This window comes from Pezoporus occidentalis, unplaced genomic scaffold, assembly GCF_034315485.1.
Source record: "Pezoporus occidentalis ecotype Australia unplaced genomic scaffold, CSIRO_AGI_Poc_V1 ctg87, whole genome shotgun sequence".
NCBI lineage: Eukaryota > Metazoa > Chordata > Aves > Psittaciformes > Psittacidae > Pezoporus > Pezoporus occidentalis.
This window is the reverse complement of record NW_026916231.1, coordinates 1,045,443-1,065,514: the sequence shown is the minus strand read 5'-3', so window position 1 is coordinate 1,065,514 and position 20,072 is coordinate 1,045,443. Positions and strand designations below refer to the sequence as shown.

The following is a 20,072-nucleotide window of genomic DNA, read 5'->3' as shown; positions in this document are numbered from 1 at the left end:
GACACTGTAGCTGGCATTGTGAATATTCAGTTCTTCTCCCACTGAATATACTTGGTTCATTGACAGTGCATAGCAAAGAGGTTTGAACAACTTCTGCTGTCTTGTTTCCCTACAGAGAGCAGTTAACATCTTCCTTAGAAATCTGGCAGATTGCCTCCATGTCTGAAAGCTTTGCTGTTCTGGGCTCTGCATTAGTCTTGGGATTGGGACCTGGAGCTCAGACGAGAATCTTATACAAAGATAAGATCACACACCTGCCATTTTCTCATCCAAATTTCATTTTTGGGGCATTTAACATTCTGGAAACACTGACCACACCATCAGAACAGCATGAGTTTGAGCATGGAAGGGCTGGGGGTGGTGGGGAAGGGTTGAAAGGCTGTAGCTCCCTTTCCCTTCCAAGCCTGCCTACAAGCACCTATGTAGGTTCTCATGCTTGTTACTGACTTACACAGGGTGGGACATGTACAGTTGCGGGACTCAGAACAGTCCTTTCTGGTGCTGGCAATACATATTGGTGCACACTGTAGGAGCTTTACATTTAGATCTTCATCTACCATGTTTCAGAAAGTGAAGGAACACAATTTCTTACTTCTGGTCTTTGATTCAAGCAGACTTTCAGCTCTGGTTTTTTTTTTTTTGTTTTTTTTTTAAATCTTAAAAGCCTGCCACTAAGGGCTTATACAGCACACGCTGTGTTGGCTTGGAATAGTGAGACCTGCTCGGTGGTTTCCATGGTCCTGCACACACCAACACTGCAGATACAGCCCACATGCTATCAAACTGAAAACATCCATAGTAGGAAGTCATTCCATGATCTACAAAGGTTATTTTTCTTTAGCAACAAGAGAGACTCAATAATGCGCAGCAATACAAATCGCTTCTCCTCCTACATGTTTGCAGTGCTCTGAAGAGTAAAATTAAAATTGGCTGAGGTGGCTTCGCCACCCGTGCCTGCAGTAGCACCTTCAGTTGCCTGTTAACTCCAGTTGTTCCACTGGGTAAGCCTGCAGGTAGTTTTGAGGTAAGCAAGACCTTGTCTCCTAAAATCGGAGAATTGGTGTATGTTTAGAAAACACATCCAAGTGCTGGTGTGTATTAAGAAATATGCCATGAAAATAATGCAAAGTGATCTCTGCAGGCTGGTCTGTCAAGCTTGCTGGTTGTGGTTAACCAAACTGAAACCCACTGACATAGCTTTAGGCAGTTGGTACAGTCACATTGCCCAGCTTTTCTGTGGCTGTGGGCTGTTCATCCACAAGCTAATGTAGTGGCTTGTGGGCTTTTAAGGGAGTAAACAGAGCTAACTGTGATGGTAAGGACATTGCCTTGCCTTGAAGACATGGCCCTCTCTGCGTAGTCCAACATGTGTCCAGTCAGCGTGCTAGCATGTTACAAGGGGAAATGATACCGCTGAGCATTGTATCCAACTTTGGGAGTATTTGTGGGAGACCAAAGCTGTTGACAGAAACTTCACCCTCACAATCTCTCGTCAGTGCTTGGGGTGGAGCTGACCCATCGGTTCATGGCAGCGCACTAGCTGTGGTAGAACTGCCCCCATGCAACTTCTCTTAAGAGATTCGGAAAAAAGAAATTAATAAATTAATGCTTTAATTTTGGAGGGGGCACCTGTGCTATGAGAGCTCCTCCTTGCCCCCACACTTCTCCCAGGAGGGATGAACTCTTTCCAGTGTGTGATGCAGAGGCCAGATGCTTTATCCTGTTGATAGTCTTGTTCCACAGGCTATAGTGGATGATTTGTATTGACAAAATGGGTGAGCAGCAACACCACTGGGTGATGTTGCATTTTGATTTAATAGGATGCTGCGGTTGTGTCAGTGGAACAAAATAAAACACTATTGATTTCAGAGCCTTGATCTGTTAATGCCTTTGCAGTTACGACCGTTGACAAAACAATGCATTCCTGGCAAAAAAAACCCACAACCCTACTTTATCAAGACTCGTTTTGTTTCACTGACTTGTTTGAAGTGAATGAAAGAATTTTCCACAGTATTTGGTTGCCATGTGTTTGTAACACCTTAAAATCCTTGAGTTTCTCATGCCTGGTGTATGTGCGAAGAGAAGCCACCAGTATGGAAAACTGTCTGTACTGAATATTCTGAATGATGTGGGAAATACGTGCTGTTTGACTGACCTCCTGTTAGTGTCCAGACAATGTTCAACACGTCAAGCAGGTTTGGACTTGCTTTAAGATCTGATCTTTTCTTCCATTTACTCACTGCTAGAATTAGAGTTTTGATGTGTGATGCAGACAACCCAGGCTGTTTGTCAGCATGCTTATAGGCTGCTTTGATTTAAGTTTTGTTTACTGGCATGAAGAGAGCAGTTTCAAGCCTGAGAAGCTGAAATAAAAGCTGAGGAGCTGAAGGAGTGAGCCAGTTCTCAGCTGCAGAAAGACATTCCACCTGTTAGCTGAGGTTTAGTACCACCTGCTGCTGTTCCACAGCCCCCCAGGTTTGGCCTCATCCTATGTCTTTCCTTTCATGTGGTATTGGCTGTTTCTAGAGTGGCATTTACTCTTACTTTTAAGCAAAGAGCAAAGAAAAACATAAGGACTAAAGGATGTTTATGCTAGGAATTCCCTGAAGCTGCTGGAAACAAGTGACACATGAACATGTAAGCTCCAGAAATCAATGAAATGCAAATGCTGAAGGGCAGGGGGATTAATGTATGATGGAAAAGATTTAACAGCCTTGCGGGTACTGTGCCCCTGCCTAAAGGCAAGCTTTGCTATAACCAAGTAATTGCTGGCAGGTATTTGTCTAGTCAGGTCTTAAAGGTCAGGTTGATGGATGCTTTCTCCCATCTCCAGACACTATCAAGTGCTCCATTATCCTTATAATTAAAAAATTCCTGAGGGAGAATCCTGACACAAATATTTTCCTTGGGAATGAGAGTTTGCTCCTTTTTGCTTTGTGTGGTAGGAACAGCTGACTGACTTCACACATCAGTCCTGTGGCATCTTTTAGCACTGTCAGCACATCCCTAGCAATCTCCCCAAAATCTCCAGGTCTTTCCACATTTCTTGAGAGGCCATGTCTTGTGGTTGTGCTCTTTGCTCTTCTCTGGACACTTGCCAGCTGGACCACATCTTTCTTGAATTCGAGTCTGCAGAACTTCACTTCACTGGCACAGGCTGCCTAGGGAGGTGGTGGAGTCCCCCTCCATGGAGTTATTAAAAAACCATGTGGATGTGGTCCTGAGCTCTAGGCAGCCCTGCTTGAGGAGGGACGTGGTTAAGTGGTGGAATTGGCAGTGCTGGGTTTGTGATTGGACTAGTGGATCTTAAAGGTCTTTTCCAACCTAAATGATTCTATGGTTCCATTTCAGTGCACATTTCAGAGAGGGAGAGGTGAAGTTTTTGTAGAAGTCCAGAAAATTATCATTAATTTGAACACCAAGAATGTTTCCCCTGGTGTGTCCTCAAATCAGTGACATTTATTCCCTCATCTGTCTTTTTTAAAGCATAAAGCTTTGGTCTGGCTGACATTTGATGGGTTTTACAATACTTACAGCAGGATTAGTACCTCGTTATTAATTGGTATTTAACACTTGGGTCACCTACATAGGACAATATTAATGAATTGGTCATATAATTATAGTTCTTTTAAACCATTCTCTAGGTTTCACTAAATGGGAAAAATGCTGAATGCGCAATTCATCTCTGCAGAAGCTAAAACTTCCTGAATTAGACCAAAGAATGAACAAAAATATATTTAAATGCAGCATGTCCAGAGGTTTTCATTCTGTTACTTGACCCTAGCTGGGTTAACTAGTTAACCCTAGCTGGGTTAACTATGATGTGTGTTTCTCAGCCCTCCCTCTTGGCAGCGGATAAAATACTGACCACTACAGTTGCTCTTGTGAGCCACCGGCTCATGCTGAGAGTTGTGCCTTGTGTTACACTGAGCAGTACCGATAAAAATATTCTTAGAGGAGCATGTTTAACAAATGTTCCCATGTACGTAATGTTGGTGCATTAGGAAACCAGAAACCAGGTAATCTGTGAATTTCCTGCAGCTAAAGAAAGCATGTCTTAAAATATTTTAAATTCTTTAAAAATCCCACAACTCTTCAGTGAAGCCTTTTCCCTCCTGGGAATGATTACTTCCAGTACATTTTTCCAGCACATGTTTTTACTGTGGGTTAAGGCTGCTTGTAAATACATGGCTTGTGTGTTGGCAGATGTCTCTGTCTGTGGGCAGTCTTATTTAGTAATGGGTTTGTCTGGAATTTTTAGCATACTTCTTGCCTTTGGTCCTGGTTTTGTCCATGTGCTGCTGTCCTCTTCCTGGGAATGCCCTTCCTGTATGAGATAATAGGTACACCTGAGTGGATGTTTCTCTCAATGTAGCTCTCAACAGCCCTGCAGTTTGTGCTGTGCTTCCCCTGCCAGTACACAAGGCTTGCTCTCTCCCTTCAGCTGCTGGCTGAGCTGCCCTTTCTCTTGCCTCTACTACAGAAGCAAAGACCAGAGCTTTGCCTGGGGAGGGTTCCATTTCAAAAGACAGTGTTTCACTCGTCTAGGATGCAACCAGATGGAATGTTGGGGGCAAAAGGGGGAAGCATGTCTGCCTTTCCTTTAATATCCAGTGGTTTGAGAAAACTAAACAAATGAGTGTTGGAGCAGGAAGAATTTTAGGGAGTTTTGATTTCTTAACTACTTCCACCAATTTTTAAGAGAACTGTTTTAACAAACCTTAAATCTGATTTGGTTAAACTGGCAACATTTATGCTGAATTTGTTGAAAATATAAAAGCCAAATTTCACCTGAGTCTGGATAAGTACACACTTAAAACTATGCCATGTGTAACTGACATAGTATTTAATATGCATAACTTATTACAAGATATTATTGAAAGCATTTTTAATTTGTTGTTAACTGGACTTAAAGCACAGTAAGCTGCCAAAGCCTGTGTCTGTACTGATTTTTTTGTGTACGAAATAGGATGAACGCGATGGGCAATTCAGTTTGTTTATAGGTACTCATGGAAAAGGTCTTAAACATTTCCAAGTTTGTGAGCAAGCTGTCTAGAGATCCGTGCATCTTTTGCAGGTAACGACTGGTACCTCTGCCATGTCACACTCCTTGCCCCAGAAGAGGAGCTCCTGTCCTGGGGCATGTTCCCATACCCCTACCTGGCACGTGTTGATCCAGATGCCCGAAAAGGCACTCTCATCTACCAGCTTGTCGCATATTACAGTAACAGTGAAAACGCCAGTGCTGGGATAACTTACACACTCATTGGAGGTAGGTCTGTTCTGAAAAAAACCACGATAACATTCTGTTAAGTGGCAGATTTTTCTTAACAATTTCGCATTTTGTAATTTCATTGATAGATTTTTTCCCTTGGGGAATCCTTAAACATACAGCAGGAGTAGCAAGTAGAAACTGGAACTATTTCAAGTAAAGCAGTCATGTGGATAGGAATCTTCCTTGCTGCCACTTCCTTTGCTTTACTTCTATTTTGAAATCGATTGCAGCCTTACTGTTAGCTTAAAGCTCCATTTTTCACCCGTCCTTGTTTATTTTACACTTCACTGGTCAACAGAGCACGATGTGAGTGAAAGACAAGGTGCACAGTTGGGGAGGAAAAAAGAGTGCATGCAAAGACATAGGTAGATGACTGGAGAATAGCTTATGGTGGAGATGCAAACATTCTTGCTGTGTGGCATTTTTCAGACCAGTTTTGTGTATGTATCGATAGGTGGTGAAGAGCGATTCCGAGTAGATAAGAATACTGGCATCATCATGACGACTGGCTTGCCTTTGATGTGGAACAAGGAGTATGTGGTTACTGTGGAAGCCACCGATGAGTACGGCAACAAAAGCCCCTATGCTTCCATTTCCATCCTGGTGGGCTCCCGACCTCCGCAGTTCACTAACATGTCTTACAGTGTGTTTGTCCCTGAAAATACTCCAGCAGGAGAAAAGTAAGTTCTACTCTGTTGAGTGAGCTCCCTCCCTGCAGGCTGAGAGGACCCTCACAGAGCACAATAAAGTGATTTTTTGTGGTGTTGCTTCTCAGGGCTATGCATATGCGTTTGCTGTTACACTTTAAAAACAACATGTTTTCTAAAAGAAATTATGCCTTTTCTGGTGCTTGAGAGTCTCCAGTGTGACGCATGGTGTAGTCTGGGATGTGCAGTTCTACTGAGATTATTTCTTTAATGCTTTTGGGGTTTTATTGCATTGCAACATGAATGAAACCAGCCAAAACCCTTGGCTGTGCATCTCCTGGAGTACTTCAGCTATAAATGAGTGCTTGAAAAATGCTGTCTTTTCATTAACCAGATTTGGAGTTGTTTGTATCCTGTTTGACTTGCATTTAAATATTCAGAAAGGCGGGTCATTGCCAGACTCTTGAGATAACAAGGCTAGTGTGAAGTGCAAATAGATACAGCTAAATCTCCAAGGAGCTATTCTGTTGCATGAAGAGTAGCTTAGCCAAGCCACAGCACACAGCAGGGAGATGCTGCTGAGCTGGCTCAGGTTTTGCTGTCACTGTTCAGTTGCTTGTGAGCAGCATGGGCTTTTAAGGCACCAAGTAGCAGGTGGAGCAGTGCCTTTAAGAAGCAGGAAACCTCAAAATAAGCCAGTGAAGTAGGAAAAAAATGCTGGAGATGTGCCACTTACTCCTTAAAAGAGACTGAATGAGGAGAAGGAGGGAGACTCTTTTCCTTCCTTGGATCTTTCACTGAGATAGGCTTAAAGTGTTGTCCTAGACTGGTGTGAGACGGAGCTTCAAAACGTTCATTTCATGTGCTGCCAAGGTGGACGGCAGGATCTGGAAAGGCTCTGTGCTTTTTGGGTTTCCCATCCATGTCCAAACCTGTTCCTTTTCTGAATACGCAGCTTGAAAAAAAAAAAAATCAAAGTATAGCAGCTCAGTTATCTCCAAAACTGAAGCTAAACGAGTAACTGCTGCCGAGTATTTGGAAGGGTACAATAGGGAAGAAAAAGATGTCTTCTTGTTAACGGGGGTTGAAATGGGTTGTTATCCCAGCCCTGCTATGTCAGGGGATCAGGTGGTGAGAGAAGGTAGGTGGTGAGAGAAGGTGGGCTCCCTGTAGCCAGGGATTCTCAGTCCAAATACAAAGCTGAGACCAACACTGACAGAGAGTGAGCAATTCGGCTTTCCTCATCCTCGGGGGACAGCTCAGGAGACACCTTCGTCGTCGTTGTTTTGAAGCAAAGAGTTATTCTCTCATTCTTTACAGAGTAGCAGTTGTTGAGGCTGTTTCTTTCCAGAGCCAGCCTCTTTCATACACTCTGCTGACGAACCCCAGCGGGCTCTTCAGCGTGAGGCAGGAGAGTGGAGAGCTTAGCCTGACCCATCGTGTGGATTATGAGAGTGAGCACCACCTCTATCACCTCTTACTGAAAGCCATGGAAGTTGAGAGCTCCCTCAGCAGCGTGACTGAGGTACGTGGATCCCTTCACTTCCTACCCACTGCCTCTGCAATGTTCATTACTCATCAGAAGGACACAGCCTAGGAAAACTAGTGAAGATGCTCGGGAGAAGGCTGGCCTTATGGTACAGGCAGAAGGCTGGGCTCTGAGCTGGGGTCAGATCTAGGCTCTGCGAAATACCTATTGTTATTCCTCTTTGGCTTTGTCTCCCATCTGCTTGGAAGGGGAGGAGATAACACTTCTCTGTGTTACAGGAGCAGTATGAGAAAAAGTTTAGCATCAGAGGTGTAAGGATGGGACAGCAGCAAAAGCGATGACTGCACAGGCAGTGTCCAGAATGAGGTGACCATTTTCGTAAGTGTATAAACTAAAATCCCCTCACAGCATGTCCTTTTGTCTCAGGTCATGGTCCATATCACCGATGAAAACGACTGTTATCCTGAATTCCAGCACTCCATTTACAGCAGAGACAACATTCCTGAAACCATTCCTGTGGGCACATCTCTGCTGCAAGGTGAGAACCATGCCAGTACTTTTTGTTTCAGCCTTGCCACAGACCCAGTGGCTAGTTCTTGTTACACATTCATGTTCTTACTATGAGGAAGGGCTGTCTCTTCCCCAGAGGGCACTGCCTGTGGAAGACAGGGATGGTAGCTTTCCTGGAGGTCTGTGTAGATAGCTTTAAGGTAACCTGGGAGTTGTGAGGATCTTCAGTGAATACCACTGTGCTGTGCCCAAGGGAGGGATCCTGTAGTACCCAAGAGCAGTTAGGCAGCTAACAGACAGTGACTTTCCAAAGATTTTTCCTTTAACACTTTGTAAGTCAATTATACAGCATTAATGCTTGACAAAACCAGCTGCCCGTTCGAAAAACCTAATTTATTTATTTTTCTTAACACATTAAGAAAAGAAAAATTAGTTGGAGCTGCTTCCAGGACACTAAAAGATGACCAAGCTGAGTTAAAAGTCAACCCCAAGATTTAAAGGAAACAAGCTATATCAATCCCCAAAGATTGTGAATTTTTATATTTATGGTTATGGCTTTCCAGTCCTCATTCCAAGTTTGTCGTTTTTAATGTGGCCACATATCACTTGCACATAAACCCTGAGTGCGCACATGACATTTCTAGAGGCTGGAATAGTATTCTGTTGAAAGATCAGAGCTGTTGGAAATAATTTTAAGCCACAAACTTCAAGGTCACTCTTGAAATACTGTGGTTGCACAACTAAGGAGTGAACTTGGATGATGCTGAATGTCTTGTCTCAGTCTTCAGAGTCCAGCAGACAAGGAGCAGAAGTCTGTTCTCTAACCTGTTTTATGGGTGTCAGTTAAATGTCTTCAAACATATCTTGAGATCTGACGTAGTCTGTTGTGATGTGATACATACCACAAGTGTGTTCTACCTAAAACTGGGATAACGCTTACGGGCTCCTTGTCAGTATTCAAGCTGAAAGTAGGGGCAGGTACTGGGGTAGTAACAGGACCATGGGCTGAGACCTCAGCGGGCTGTTGTGAACTGTGTGAGAAATTGGTAGTGCCAAGGGAAGACTTAGCAAAAATATACATGTCCAAGTTGTGTCTTTTGAAGACAACAGTGTATATGTCCTCAGTCTGAACACGTGCAGTTTGCATGGTGGTAAGAAGCTTAGCTTCCTTCGCATAGCCACAAGCTGATAAAAGGGCTGCAGGGACTTCTTTCTCTAACCACTTACCAAGAGAGTTCAGAGCTTGCTGTAGCTCATTTTTTGGTTAATAGCTCTTGGAAAGAAATCAGTTGATCAGAGTGAACAATTCTAAAATTCTTAAGCATGTGAATTTCCTTAAAGTGATGTTTTTCTCTCGGAGACTTGTAAAGCTGATCTAAAGTCACCCAACTGTGAGGGGAAAACACGTTCCTCATCTCCAAAGCAAGCAGAACGGCAGAATGGCAAAGTGTGCAATTGCACCCACTTTGGTTGTCTTGCCATACAGGAGACATTTCAGGAGAAAAAGCCTTCTTAGAAAAGAAAATGTGAGAGGGAAGTATTGTGACAGTCAGTGCATGAACACTTGGTATTGAAGGGCTGAGCAGCAGCTGTAGTGGCTGCAAGGAAGCAGGATGTACCCTGCACTGGATGAGTGCTGGGTCACTAACTGACTGCCAAAGAAAGTATCATCTCAGGGAAAAGGGAAAATATAAACCTGCAGCTCTTACCCTGGCTATAGTTCCTGAGGGGTGGGTTTGCAGCCTCCCACAAGAAAAATGAATGCAAACTCATGACAGGCTTTGCCGTTCTGTGGCTGACTGAGTTGCTGTCGATGGCAGTGAAAGAGACAGTGTGACATATGCCATTTGTTAAAACTGTGGTTGATGTAAATGTAGGTTTTAGTTGTCAACCATTTTTATTTTAACACACTCGAAGTCTGGCTTGTATCATGTTTGTAGTGCTGAAGCAACACTAGCTGAGTCGATCTGTCTGCTTAGTCATTATGGGCAGATTTACTGCATGTGCTTTAAGTTGTCTGGTTGCAAACAAGCTATGATCTGAAAAGCAGGGAGGGATGCTCTCAGCAGGGGTTAACATACTCCTTCAGCTGCACCACTGTGCCAGAAGAGCGGTAGCTGGCAGCTTTGTACTAACATACTAGGCTTTTAGCTGGAGTTAGCTGACACTGAGCTAGTTCGGAGCATGGGCAGAGCCAGCACAGACCTGCTTGTGGTTGCTCTATGTTCGTTGGAATACCTTTGCAATGTAGATCAGTTTGCAAGATGGAATTAGATGAAAGGAGAATGGAATTCCCAGTTGCTGTTGGGAAGTAAGGCATGTTTTTGTCATGTACAGGTAAGTGTCGCGTTCCCTGTTTGCCAGAAAACATTCGGGGAAAAAGAAAGAGTATAATCCTTAAGCACATAAAATGTTTTTTTTTTTTGTTTTGTTACAATATCTCAGTAATGACTTTGTAGATTAAATCAAAACTTTTCAAATGAAATGTTTGTCACTTTCTACATGTCTTTCTAAAAACAAAACCACTAAATGTAGCAGGTTTAAGTCACTTTCATTTCAATCTTTCTTGAGTTTTTAATATATTTCACCTTTCAGTACAGCAAGATTAATTAATTCTAAAGCCCTTGCTTTTGTAGTCTGTAACACACCCAAACGTTTATTCACAGAAGGTTTTGAGAGATGTTAACTGAGATGTTACAATCACCCTAAATGCCCTTTTAAACCAAGATTAATAACTTTCCACAGGCACTTGAGGTTTTTTGCAACTAAGCACAGCATTTCATTGCACTTTTTCCAACCTTTCTCTTCCCCTTTCGTATTTTGAGTTAATACTCTGATAGTGATGAGTTGTTGTTTCTTCTTTTCATTTTTGGATGATTTTTTCTGCCAGGGTGCCCTTGCAATCACTGTTTGGCTTTCAACAGGCTATGCGCTACCACGATGGCTGCATCTGTATCCTCCTAGTAGAATAACGAGTTTGCTTAATAGCAGTGTGGGTGTGATGTGAAGCCTCATTGTTTGACTAGAAAAATGGCAGGGTAATTAAGGAGGAGAACTCCCGCTCTTAATGATCACTTTCGATGCTCCAGCTCTTTGTTCTGCTTATTTGCTGCTTCTGAGCAGATGGGACACCCAACATACTGAATAAACACTTGCTGGGGAGGAATGTTTAATCACTCTTTGTACCTTGAAGCGTCAGGTAATTAAAAAGTACTTTAGCTGTAACATCCCTGGGAGCTAAATAAATTTGAACAACATACCCTGAGAGAGTGAGGACACAGTTTATGACTGATAATGTTCTACAAACATGCATATTGATTGCATGGTAATTAGCAGTGTTGACTGCTATTTGTACAAAGCATGTTGGGATTATGACTCTCTTGCAAATTTACCTTACTGCAATCTCTCAGGCTGGGTTGGAGTAGAGGGAATTGTTTTGCTTTTTTACTTGCAGCCGTCTGCTAAGTTCTCAGACTCTTACCACAAAAATAAGGCTTTTATGGATAAAACAGATTTGGGTGATGCCTGTTCTCAAAAAAGGGAAAAAAAAAAGCATCTGAAGTTGACTTGGTAGGAAATAGCATAACCAAACCTCTTCTGCAGCATGACTGTTGTTAAATGTGTTCTCTCATAGTGCTTGCAACAGACTGTGACTCTGGCTCCAACTCTGAGATTGCTTACTTCATCCAGAGCACTGATTTTTCCATCACACAACACGGGGTCATCAATTCTAACCAGAGGCTGAACTTTGAGCGAGCAAACCATATGTATGAGTTTGTGGTGATAGCTGTCGATAAAGGACATCCCCCTCGGACAGGGACAGCATCTGTGCGAATTCGGATGGCCAACATGAATGACGAGGCTCCCGTGTTCTCCCAGTCCATGTAAGCCAGCTTGAATGCCTGCACTGATTGTTAAAGATGCAGTTTATATGTGTAACCTTAATAACACTTGGCTAGATGGTGACTTGTTGGTTTTTGCAACTATAAGTACCAATGAAATCAAAGGGTAATTTGTATGAAGAAAGGCTTTAGAAGTTGGCGTTTCATTTCTAGATTGCATAAAAAAAAGCACTAGTTTTGATACCAGCACATTGACTTTTTAGAGAGAGAACAGAATGAATAAAGGGCCTAACTCTATATGGAATGATTTTGACTGTGGTGACTTCTAGGTATTAAAGTGATTGTCCGTGTATAAGTATATGACAAATAGATGGTAGTTAGCAAAGCATTAAACTTCATTTATCACCAGCAGATTGTATTATAAGATAATTTCATGAGGTCCTGGGTGTTTAAAATGTCTTCTTTCCATTCCTGAATGAATACAATTTCTATTTTCTGTACAAGTTTAAAGTTTAATGTTAATGTCCTTTCCAACCCTAACTGTTCTATGATTTTATGATTCTATAGAAATGTTTTAAATACAAAACATACGTACATTTATTTTCAAAATTAAATACTTTCACATTCATCTCTCTGGTACTTTTACATTCACTTTTACATTCATCTCTGCAGTATCTGATGCTTTCCATTAATATACAGGGACATAAGAAATGCTGCATTACAGATACTAGTCCTTTTTCCCATCTTCTGGAGATAAGTGATCCTGGTTTATGTTATAGTGCAGTACGGTGCATATTGATATCTTTCCAAAGATCCTTGGACACTACATATACCAAAAATGCAGGATTAACAATCCTAAAATACCCTGAACAAAGATGATCAAATTATCATCTTAAACTGATTAAAGATTCCATGATTGCATGCCCAAACCTTAAAAAAAATATACATTCCTAATGGATTTATAATGTTGCCTGATGGATAACATGGTTGGGGTTATTCTGATACTGAATGTGCTGCCATTGCTCCCTTATGTCTATCAGCTACAGAACTTTCCTTTCCGAAGATGCTGGTCCCAGCACCTTAGTGGCTACTGTTCGGGCAAAGGATCCTGATGGAGATGGGCTGCTCTATCTGATTACAGGAGGCAATGAGGAGGGCAACTTTGAACTAGATAGTCAGAAAGGTAAGGAAAGAGGTTTTAGGACACAGTTATTTATTGCCTGTTCTATACTGACTCTGCTTCACCTGTGCATCAAAAGCCATGAGAAAGCACCATATTTATATACTCTGCAAACGGAGATGAATCAGTGAGAATTAGCTGTTTGATATGATGGTGATTCTCCAGTTATCAGCCAAAACGTGGGATCTTGGTCCAAGGACTTTGCAGTCTAAGATGACCAATTCCTACGCTTTGCAACCGAAAGGCAAACTAAACCAGCAATACAGTCACAGAGAAATGTGATGCTCACTTGACTTTGTTAGTTTGTTTGCACAGGAAAATGAAATGACACTCTATGCTTCCAAATTTAGGTATCATTAAACTCCGCAGAAACCCACCGCCCAACCTGAGAGGGCCTCAATACACACTGAACATCACTGCAATAGATGACAATGCCTCAGGGGGACCCACCCCTCTCAGCAGTTTTGCTGAAGTTATTGTAGGAGTTAATGACATTAATAACAACAAGCCTGTCTTCAGAGAGGTAAGATGTCTTTCTGGAGATATTATTTTCCCATCTGTAACTGGGGTAACAACTCTCTTTGCTACTGGTAATTCCTGGTGGGCTGAAGGGACTGTGGGTGCAGAGCAGAATGAATCTGTAAGTGAACACACAGCCAGGTTTCTTCATTGTTAAGGTGTAAAGTCATCATTCTCATTTTTCCTTCCTCTCCCTGAAAGCTTGATTTCTTTGTGAGTATAAGCAAGAGAAGTGATTTTCTTCTGAGTTCTTCTCAGACATGCTGGAAATACATTTTGACACTGTGCAGCAAATTCACATGTCTCTGTGTAATATATAGGGTTGGATGTTTCGGTGTATTTCTAGTGCACTTACTACAGTGACAGCACCTGGGTTCTGGAAAATCAGCCTCCAGGCACATTTGTGCTACAGGTAGAAGCCTATGATGCAGACCTCGGTGTCAACGGAGAGCTGAAGTACGGGCTCATGCATCGAGATGGAGCTTCCCTGGGTTTCAGCATTCACCCAGACACAGGTCAGTAGCTTCCAGATTACTGAGATAACATGAAAATTCTGTGGTATTTTAATAAGAATGCTACTCTATCAGTGTGTCCATATGGGCTCATGTTTTAACTGTGTAACTGAAGGCTTAGTCGTAACAGCGTATAAAATAAACACTGGAAAAAGTTCAGAGTATATGGATAGCCATGCACATAGGCTAGATTAAGATCATAGTGACAAATTAAGTAGGGAAGCAAACCCCAGGTCAATAGAAAGATAAAAAGCTATTCTGTATCAGTTATCTTCCTACTGGATCAAGTGTAGCTATAAAAATGCAGAGCAGAAAGTGACTAACAGCTTGAGTTTGTTCTTTCCTTCAGTGTGTCCGTGGTTAATTTCTCATCCCATGCACAAACGGTAGGTCCAGTGTAGAGTGTACAGAGGCAAAACCCTCCTATCAGAACAGGGCACTGACAGACAGTGCATTTCAGAGGAAGAAGTTGTAAAACTTGTTGATGTTTCTACAGCCAAAACAGTAAAATGGGATATTTGCATGTCCAGGACTGAGTGGGATACTGGAAGGAGCTACAGTAGAGCAGCAGAATCCTGGTCCCTAGCATAGCAGAGACATACAAGCCTGGAATTGGCCTCAACAGGAACAGTTTAAAGTTGCCCAATCAGAAGAAAACAGTTGAGACAGGGAGAGACTTAGTAAAGAGGAAAAACTGAAGATTGGAGAAAATTGTTCCATTTATTAACTGATCTATGTGATTCTATCCAATTTTAATCTGTTCTATGAGACAGCCTCCAGCTCCTGTAGTAGGGATTACTTTGGTCACATCACTTGTGTCTTCTGTGGTGTGACTCCTCCCCAAAGTAGTAATCAGCTGTCTTTGAAATAGTCGGTTCCTTGGACTGTCACTGGGGTAAACTTAAGAGAGGCCTCTCAATGAGGAGGAGAAAGTCCTGCGCTACATGAGGAGTGAGATAGCAAAGTTATCAGACTGAAGCTCCTTATCAGGGCAGCAGAAAAGAAAGCTGTTGGTTACTGGCAATAGGTGACATGTGAGGAGAGGAGAGACGGGAACTGGAGTTGGTCTTGTGCAAGACATGCATTGCAGGGTTGGTGTGGATTAAGTCTGACAGTTGTGCCGCATGGTCAGAGGTTCCTGTTGTACAGGAGATGTGCAGGTCCCTTTCTGCAAATTCAGTCCCACAGAACAGGAGATGTCTGTGTTCCCAGGAGTCATCACAACCATGCAGAGTTTTGACCGGGAGAAGCAGCGGGAGCATACGCTGTCTGTTACCGCTACCGACCAGGCACAGGAACCACTGATCGGCTTGTGCCAGATCACCGTCTTTATTGCTGATGTCAATGACAACGATCCCAAGTTTGAGAACAGTCGCTATCAGTGTGAGTGTTTCTTAATACCTGTCCCAGTACCACAACATGAACCTGGTTAGTAATTACTTGTAACAGTGGTCAGGTTTTTTAGGTGACCAGTCTTCCTTTGCTTCTCACTAAGCCAGTTATTGTTTAATCCATCATTAGTGGAAATATGCAGAATAGATTGGTCCTCTTTACCCACTGCAATACTCTTAGAAACACAGTATTCACTCCTACAGATGAGGCAGATTGTTCCCTTCCCTTTATGGCTTTTCCGTGCCCCATTTTTCTGCACACTGAATTTTTATTTGATGTCTGAAAGCAAAACACATGACATCCTAGCTGGGAATTCATCAGCCCTGACTAGAAGAGCAACTGTCATCTGTGTCTCTTTAACACAGAACGTCTGTTCAAATAGGCTGGAGTGGTGTGTATCTCTTGTCAAACAGCCTGAAATCCTTGGCTTCTAGCTTGCATTTGACTGGGAGCCCTGATGCCTCCCGTAACTGGGTTGCTGAGCTAGCTTTTCTCATTTGCTCTGGTGCAATTCCTGTTTTATGCGCACATGATGTTCTTTCTGTCAGTCTTCCATTTAATTTGACTCTATGTTTCTCCAATAGTATCCTGCACTTCCACACACTTGGGGCATCTACATTTGATGCCACCCGCAAGTGACAAACATACTTCCTAGCTGCTGGATGAGAACAGACCCTTTCTTGTGTAATTGCCTCAATATGGCAAAAAATAGTTGTTGATGCATGTGACAACAACTCCATTTTGGAGATGTTTTGGCAGTTCTATGGCAATGTCATGTAGGGCAAAGAGTGACCAATGCTTTGTTAAAATGAAGATGGCTCATAAGTAAATCATCTTTAGCATCACAGAGGCCAGTACTTAGCAGCATTCAAAAAGAAGTTGGGTGCTCCTATGGCAGGATTTTAACAGGATGATAAGTAACCTGTTCAGAAATAGTCTAAATATACATCCACACTTCAGAGTTAGGCACAAGGACAGAAAAAACATTGTGTTTCACCTCTGTGTGAGTGTGACTAACTCCCAGCACCAAATTGATTAAAATGTTCAGATTGGGAAGAGCCATTTCTGCATTCCTACGGGTAGTTCCTGCAAACCTGGCCAAAGCAGTGATCAGAAATCAGGTGGGAGTGATCTCATTGAAGAGGAATACATTTGGACAGAGCAGAAAAGTCCTTAAGGTAAAGGTAATGTTTGTGCAAGGATGAACCTCTCTACCTTCAGAAATGTTCTTCATGTGAAACTGCCCAGGATTAACTTTTTTCAGCCGTAGTGAAGCTGAGCAGTGATCTGGTGATTATGGGGACTCCGGCACATCTGAGGAACAGGCAGATTTTCTTCTTTTTCAATGCACACAGGGTACCAGCAAAGATCTGAAGCAAAGGCAGCCCTTTGGGACGGGGAAATGGCAGATAATGAGGTCACTTTATGCACAGTACTTTCCCAGCATCTATACATAAGTAATCAATGTTGGTACCTCACAGAATTAAAAATAGCTTCCTCTCTAACAAGATCAAATGCCATTAGTCATAGGTTTCTATTCTTCCTGGAAACTGCTGGCTCTTTATTCCTCTGCACTAGGACATTGGTCAAATCCCTGATTTAAGCCATGCAGCTTGTCATCTGCCTGCAAAACAGACATTAAAGAAATGTTTAACTGTGTGCAGCAGGGATGTCATAGTGAGTGTTGAAGTTATGCCAACAGCAAGAGAAATACATAAAATGAAAGAGTACAGCCCTTCCAAGTAATTTTGTGGTTTTCTTACAATGCAATTTAACAGAATTTGACTATAAAAGCATAAATTAAAACAAAAAAAGAAGATATTTTACAGTGTTTCTTAGCAATAAATTCCGTTTTCATTAATCTGTTCTAGTGTCAATAAATCTTTTCTGAGAGTAGCTTTTCTGACATAGCAGGGAAATGATCCTACACCAACTAAATATCCTGGGGAAGAGGGAAGCTAATTGAAGCTCAAATTGCCGTTCATGGAGCAAGTGATTGTAGTGGTTTAAGGGTTTTACTGCCCTGCTGCCACAGCAGCAGGTACACCTAGATATTAAGGGAGAAAACATGACTGCTCCAGTTTATAAATAATACTCATTTCTGATTGTCCCACTTTAAAAATGCCGACGAGGACATGTACAAGGAAGATCAAAGGTACGAAAGGGTATCTGAACAAGAAGTGATTAAATTGACTGGGTTATCAAAACCTAACTGTGACAGCCTTCCCACTACCAGGGCTATTTCAATACACTGAGCTGACGGAGACAGTGCATGGCAATGGCTCAAAAAACACAATCATGCAAACACCCCTAGCTACTTGGAGGAAGAATTGGTACTGGTTGTCTGAGGATGGAGGAAAGAGCAGGACCCAAGTCAGATCAGAGCAATCTAAAGACTGTAGTGTGGAAGAGAGACAGGTATGCGATAGCTTCATATAAAATTGTGCCCTGCAGAGAACAGGGGCGTAGGAAATGACTCCCCAACTTAAGGGAGTCTGTCTAGGACTACAGGCATAAAGACACAACATTTGCCTCAGGTGGATTGCGGGGAACAGGGAGTGAGAGGTAAGGAAATGCGCATTTGTAAAATGATCATTGCCCTTGCCTTGGGCAGCTTCTCCAAAACACTGGGGAATCTTCACTGACCCGAGTCTTCACACTTTGCAATAACCTGCTGACTCCCTGCAATGAGTATTTCTATTATACACAGCCTGGTAAACCAGAACAAGACCTGCTGACAATATCTTTGTCTTTTCAAAGACTTCCTCAGTGAAGACGCTGCAGTGGGGACAAGTTTCCTCCGTGTTGCAGCTCATGACAGTGACCAAGGTGTGAATGCTGCTGTCACGTACTCAATGTTAGAAAATGAGGTGGAATACTTCCAGATCAACCCCAGCACAGGCTGGGTCTATGTGAACCGCCTGCTACCCCAGGTAATGCGACTCTGCTTGGAACAGAGCAACCTCCAGCCCCTCACATCCATTGCAGAGGGTTAATTGTAACTTCTTGGTTTGTACAAACTGGTTTGCAAATATCCCCAATCTCCTTCATTTCATAGACAACGCGCATTAGTAGCTATATTGCAGCAACAGACGGAGGGAACAGAAGCAGCACTGTGGAACTGACTGTAACTGTCACTAATGCACTCAGCCAGCCACCCCGGTGGGAGCAGAGCCGATACTGGGTAACCATCCCTGAAAACACCATTCGTGACACCAAAATAGTGGTATGTTAAAAGCACAATTACTTCCCTCCTTCTTCTTTGCATTTCAGTTTCTCCCTCTGTTGTGCTCTCTATATCAAAAGCACAAGGATGCCCACCCTGCAACCTTCCTGCATTGTGTTCTTTCCTGTGTACACCATTAGCGTTTGTCAGAAGTACCTGTTACAGAACAGGTTGCCGTTTCAGCTGGCAGCAGTTTCCTAGTGACTTCTTACACCAGTGGCCATCAGGGGGTGCTCCTGCAGAAGCAAGACCCGTGTCCTGCCTGCGTGGGAAACTCTTGAGCGTTCCCGTTAAGGGCCGGCTCCTCACTCCTCCATCCTCAGTGGACCGTGCTGACTCTCTACATCTTTCCTACAGCTTTTCTTAGTTTAGTACTACATCGTGGAATGGCTGTAGTTTGCTTTGTGCTCTTCTAACCCAAAACAATTCCTTGTTAACCTGCCCAGACATATTCTTTAAGGATAGTCTCTTCTGTAAACTGCCAGATAATTCCCACCTTCCTCCTCCTACATGTAATATCCAAGCACTTGCAAACAATTTAGGTTTGGTCTGTATCTTGCCTGATAAAATATACAACTCAGTGAAGAAATGGTCTCCTTTTGGATTGCTTTTATTTTGGAAGGAGAGATGAGGGATTTCCTTTAGCCAGTGATGCAGTTCTTGCTTGGCACATTTAATGGCAAGTAAATTTACTGTTGATCAAAGATCTGCATCAAACTTAAATGTTGTACAATGTAACTCAACTCCATAAACTGTTTCTGTTTTTTCTGTTATCCAACTCATACAGCCCTGTATGTTTTTGGGGAACACACATGCATGTATGTTCTTACCATCAAACTGAACATTTAACACTTGCAGCCCCTTGCTTCATGAACATATGTGGTGGCTCTTCTCTTCTTCAGACCATCAAAGCCATATCCCCTCTTGGTGATCCCAGAGTTACGTATAATATGGAGGAGGGTCAAGTTCCAGAGACTAACATGCCAGTTCGTTTCTATCTGAAGCCAAACAGAGCTGATGGATCTGCTTCTCTTCTAGTCGCTGAACCACTTGACTTTGAGACAACTAAGTTTTTCACTCTGACAGTCCGGGCACAAAACGTAGCAATGACTACTTTAGCTTCCTTTACCACTGTTTGTGTGAACATAACAGGTAAGCTTCGCTGCTGTTAGAGCAGCTCATTCAGAACAATATTCTTGTTTTTTTTAGCATAACATCACAAATTAAGGTAACATCCATGAAATGCCAAGCCACCTAAGAATGCTTTGTGTGTTTCTATACTGCAAAAGGAAGTTGTGCAGTCATTAAAAAGGTCTATTAGAGATAATTTCTAACTATCAAATGTGGAAATGTGACAGTGCAAATATGGGCTGTCTGAATGTCTATGCGACATTAGTGTCTGCTGTTATAAATGTAATTGGAAACATTTTCTTTTGATAGAAAGAGAAATCTAGTAAATGGCCCCAAGCTATATTGAAAG

The 20,072-nt window shown here is 42.5% G+C and overlaps 1 protein-coding gene across 1 annotated transcript in view; it reads left to right on the top strand.

Moving 5' to 3' along the window:
- The first annotated feature begins 5,077 nt into the window (after nucleotides 1-5,077).
- The window catches only part of LOC134156500 (neural-cadherin-like), a 38,860-nt gene continuing 23,865 nt past the window's right edge, over nucleotides 5,078-20,072 (top strand). Inside the window, exons 1-12 of the mRNA XM_062604580.1 lie at nucleotides 5,078-5,272; nucleotides 5,730-5,955; nucleotides 7,243-7,447; nucleotides 7,838-7,949; nucleotides 11,556-11,805; nucleotides 12,804-12,946; nucleotides 13,294-13,466; nucleotides 13,809-13,977; nucleotides 15,187-15,357; nucleotides 18,127-18,299; nucleotides 18,425-18,592; nucleotides 19,495-19,744. Coding sequence (XP_062460564.1) covers nucleotides 5,143-5,272; nucleotides 5,730-5,955; nucleotides 7,243-7,447; nucleotides 7,838-7,949; nucleotides 11,556-11,805; nucleotides 12,804-12,946; nucleotides 13,294-13,466; nucleotides 13,809-13,977; nucleotides 15,187-15,357; nucleotides 18,127-18,299; nucleotides 18,425-18,592; nucleotides 19,495-19,744 — 2,170 coding nt within the window. The 5' untranslated portion in view covers nucleotides 5,078-5,142. The remainder of the gene's footprint in view (nucleotides 5,273-5,729; nucleotides 5,956-7,242; nucleotides 7,448-7,837; nucleotides 7,950-11,555; nucleotides 11,806-12,803; nucleotides 12,947-13,293; nucleotides 13,467-13,808; nucleotides 13,978-15,186; nucleotides 15,358-18,126; nucleotides 18,300-18,424; nucleotides 18,593-19,494; nucleotides 19,745-20,072) is intronic.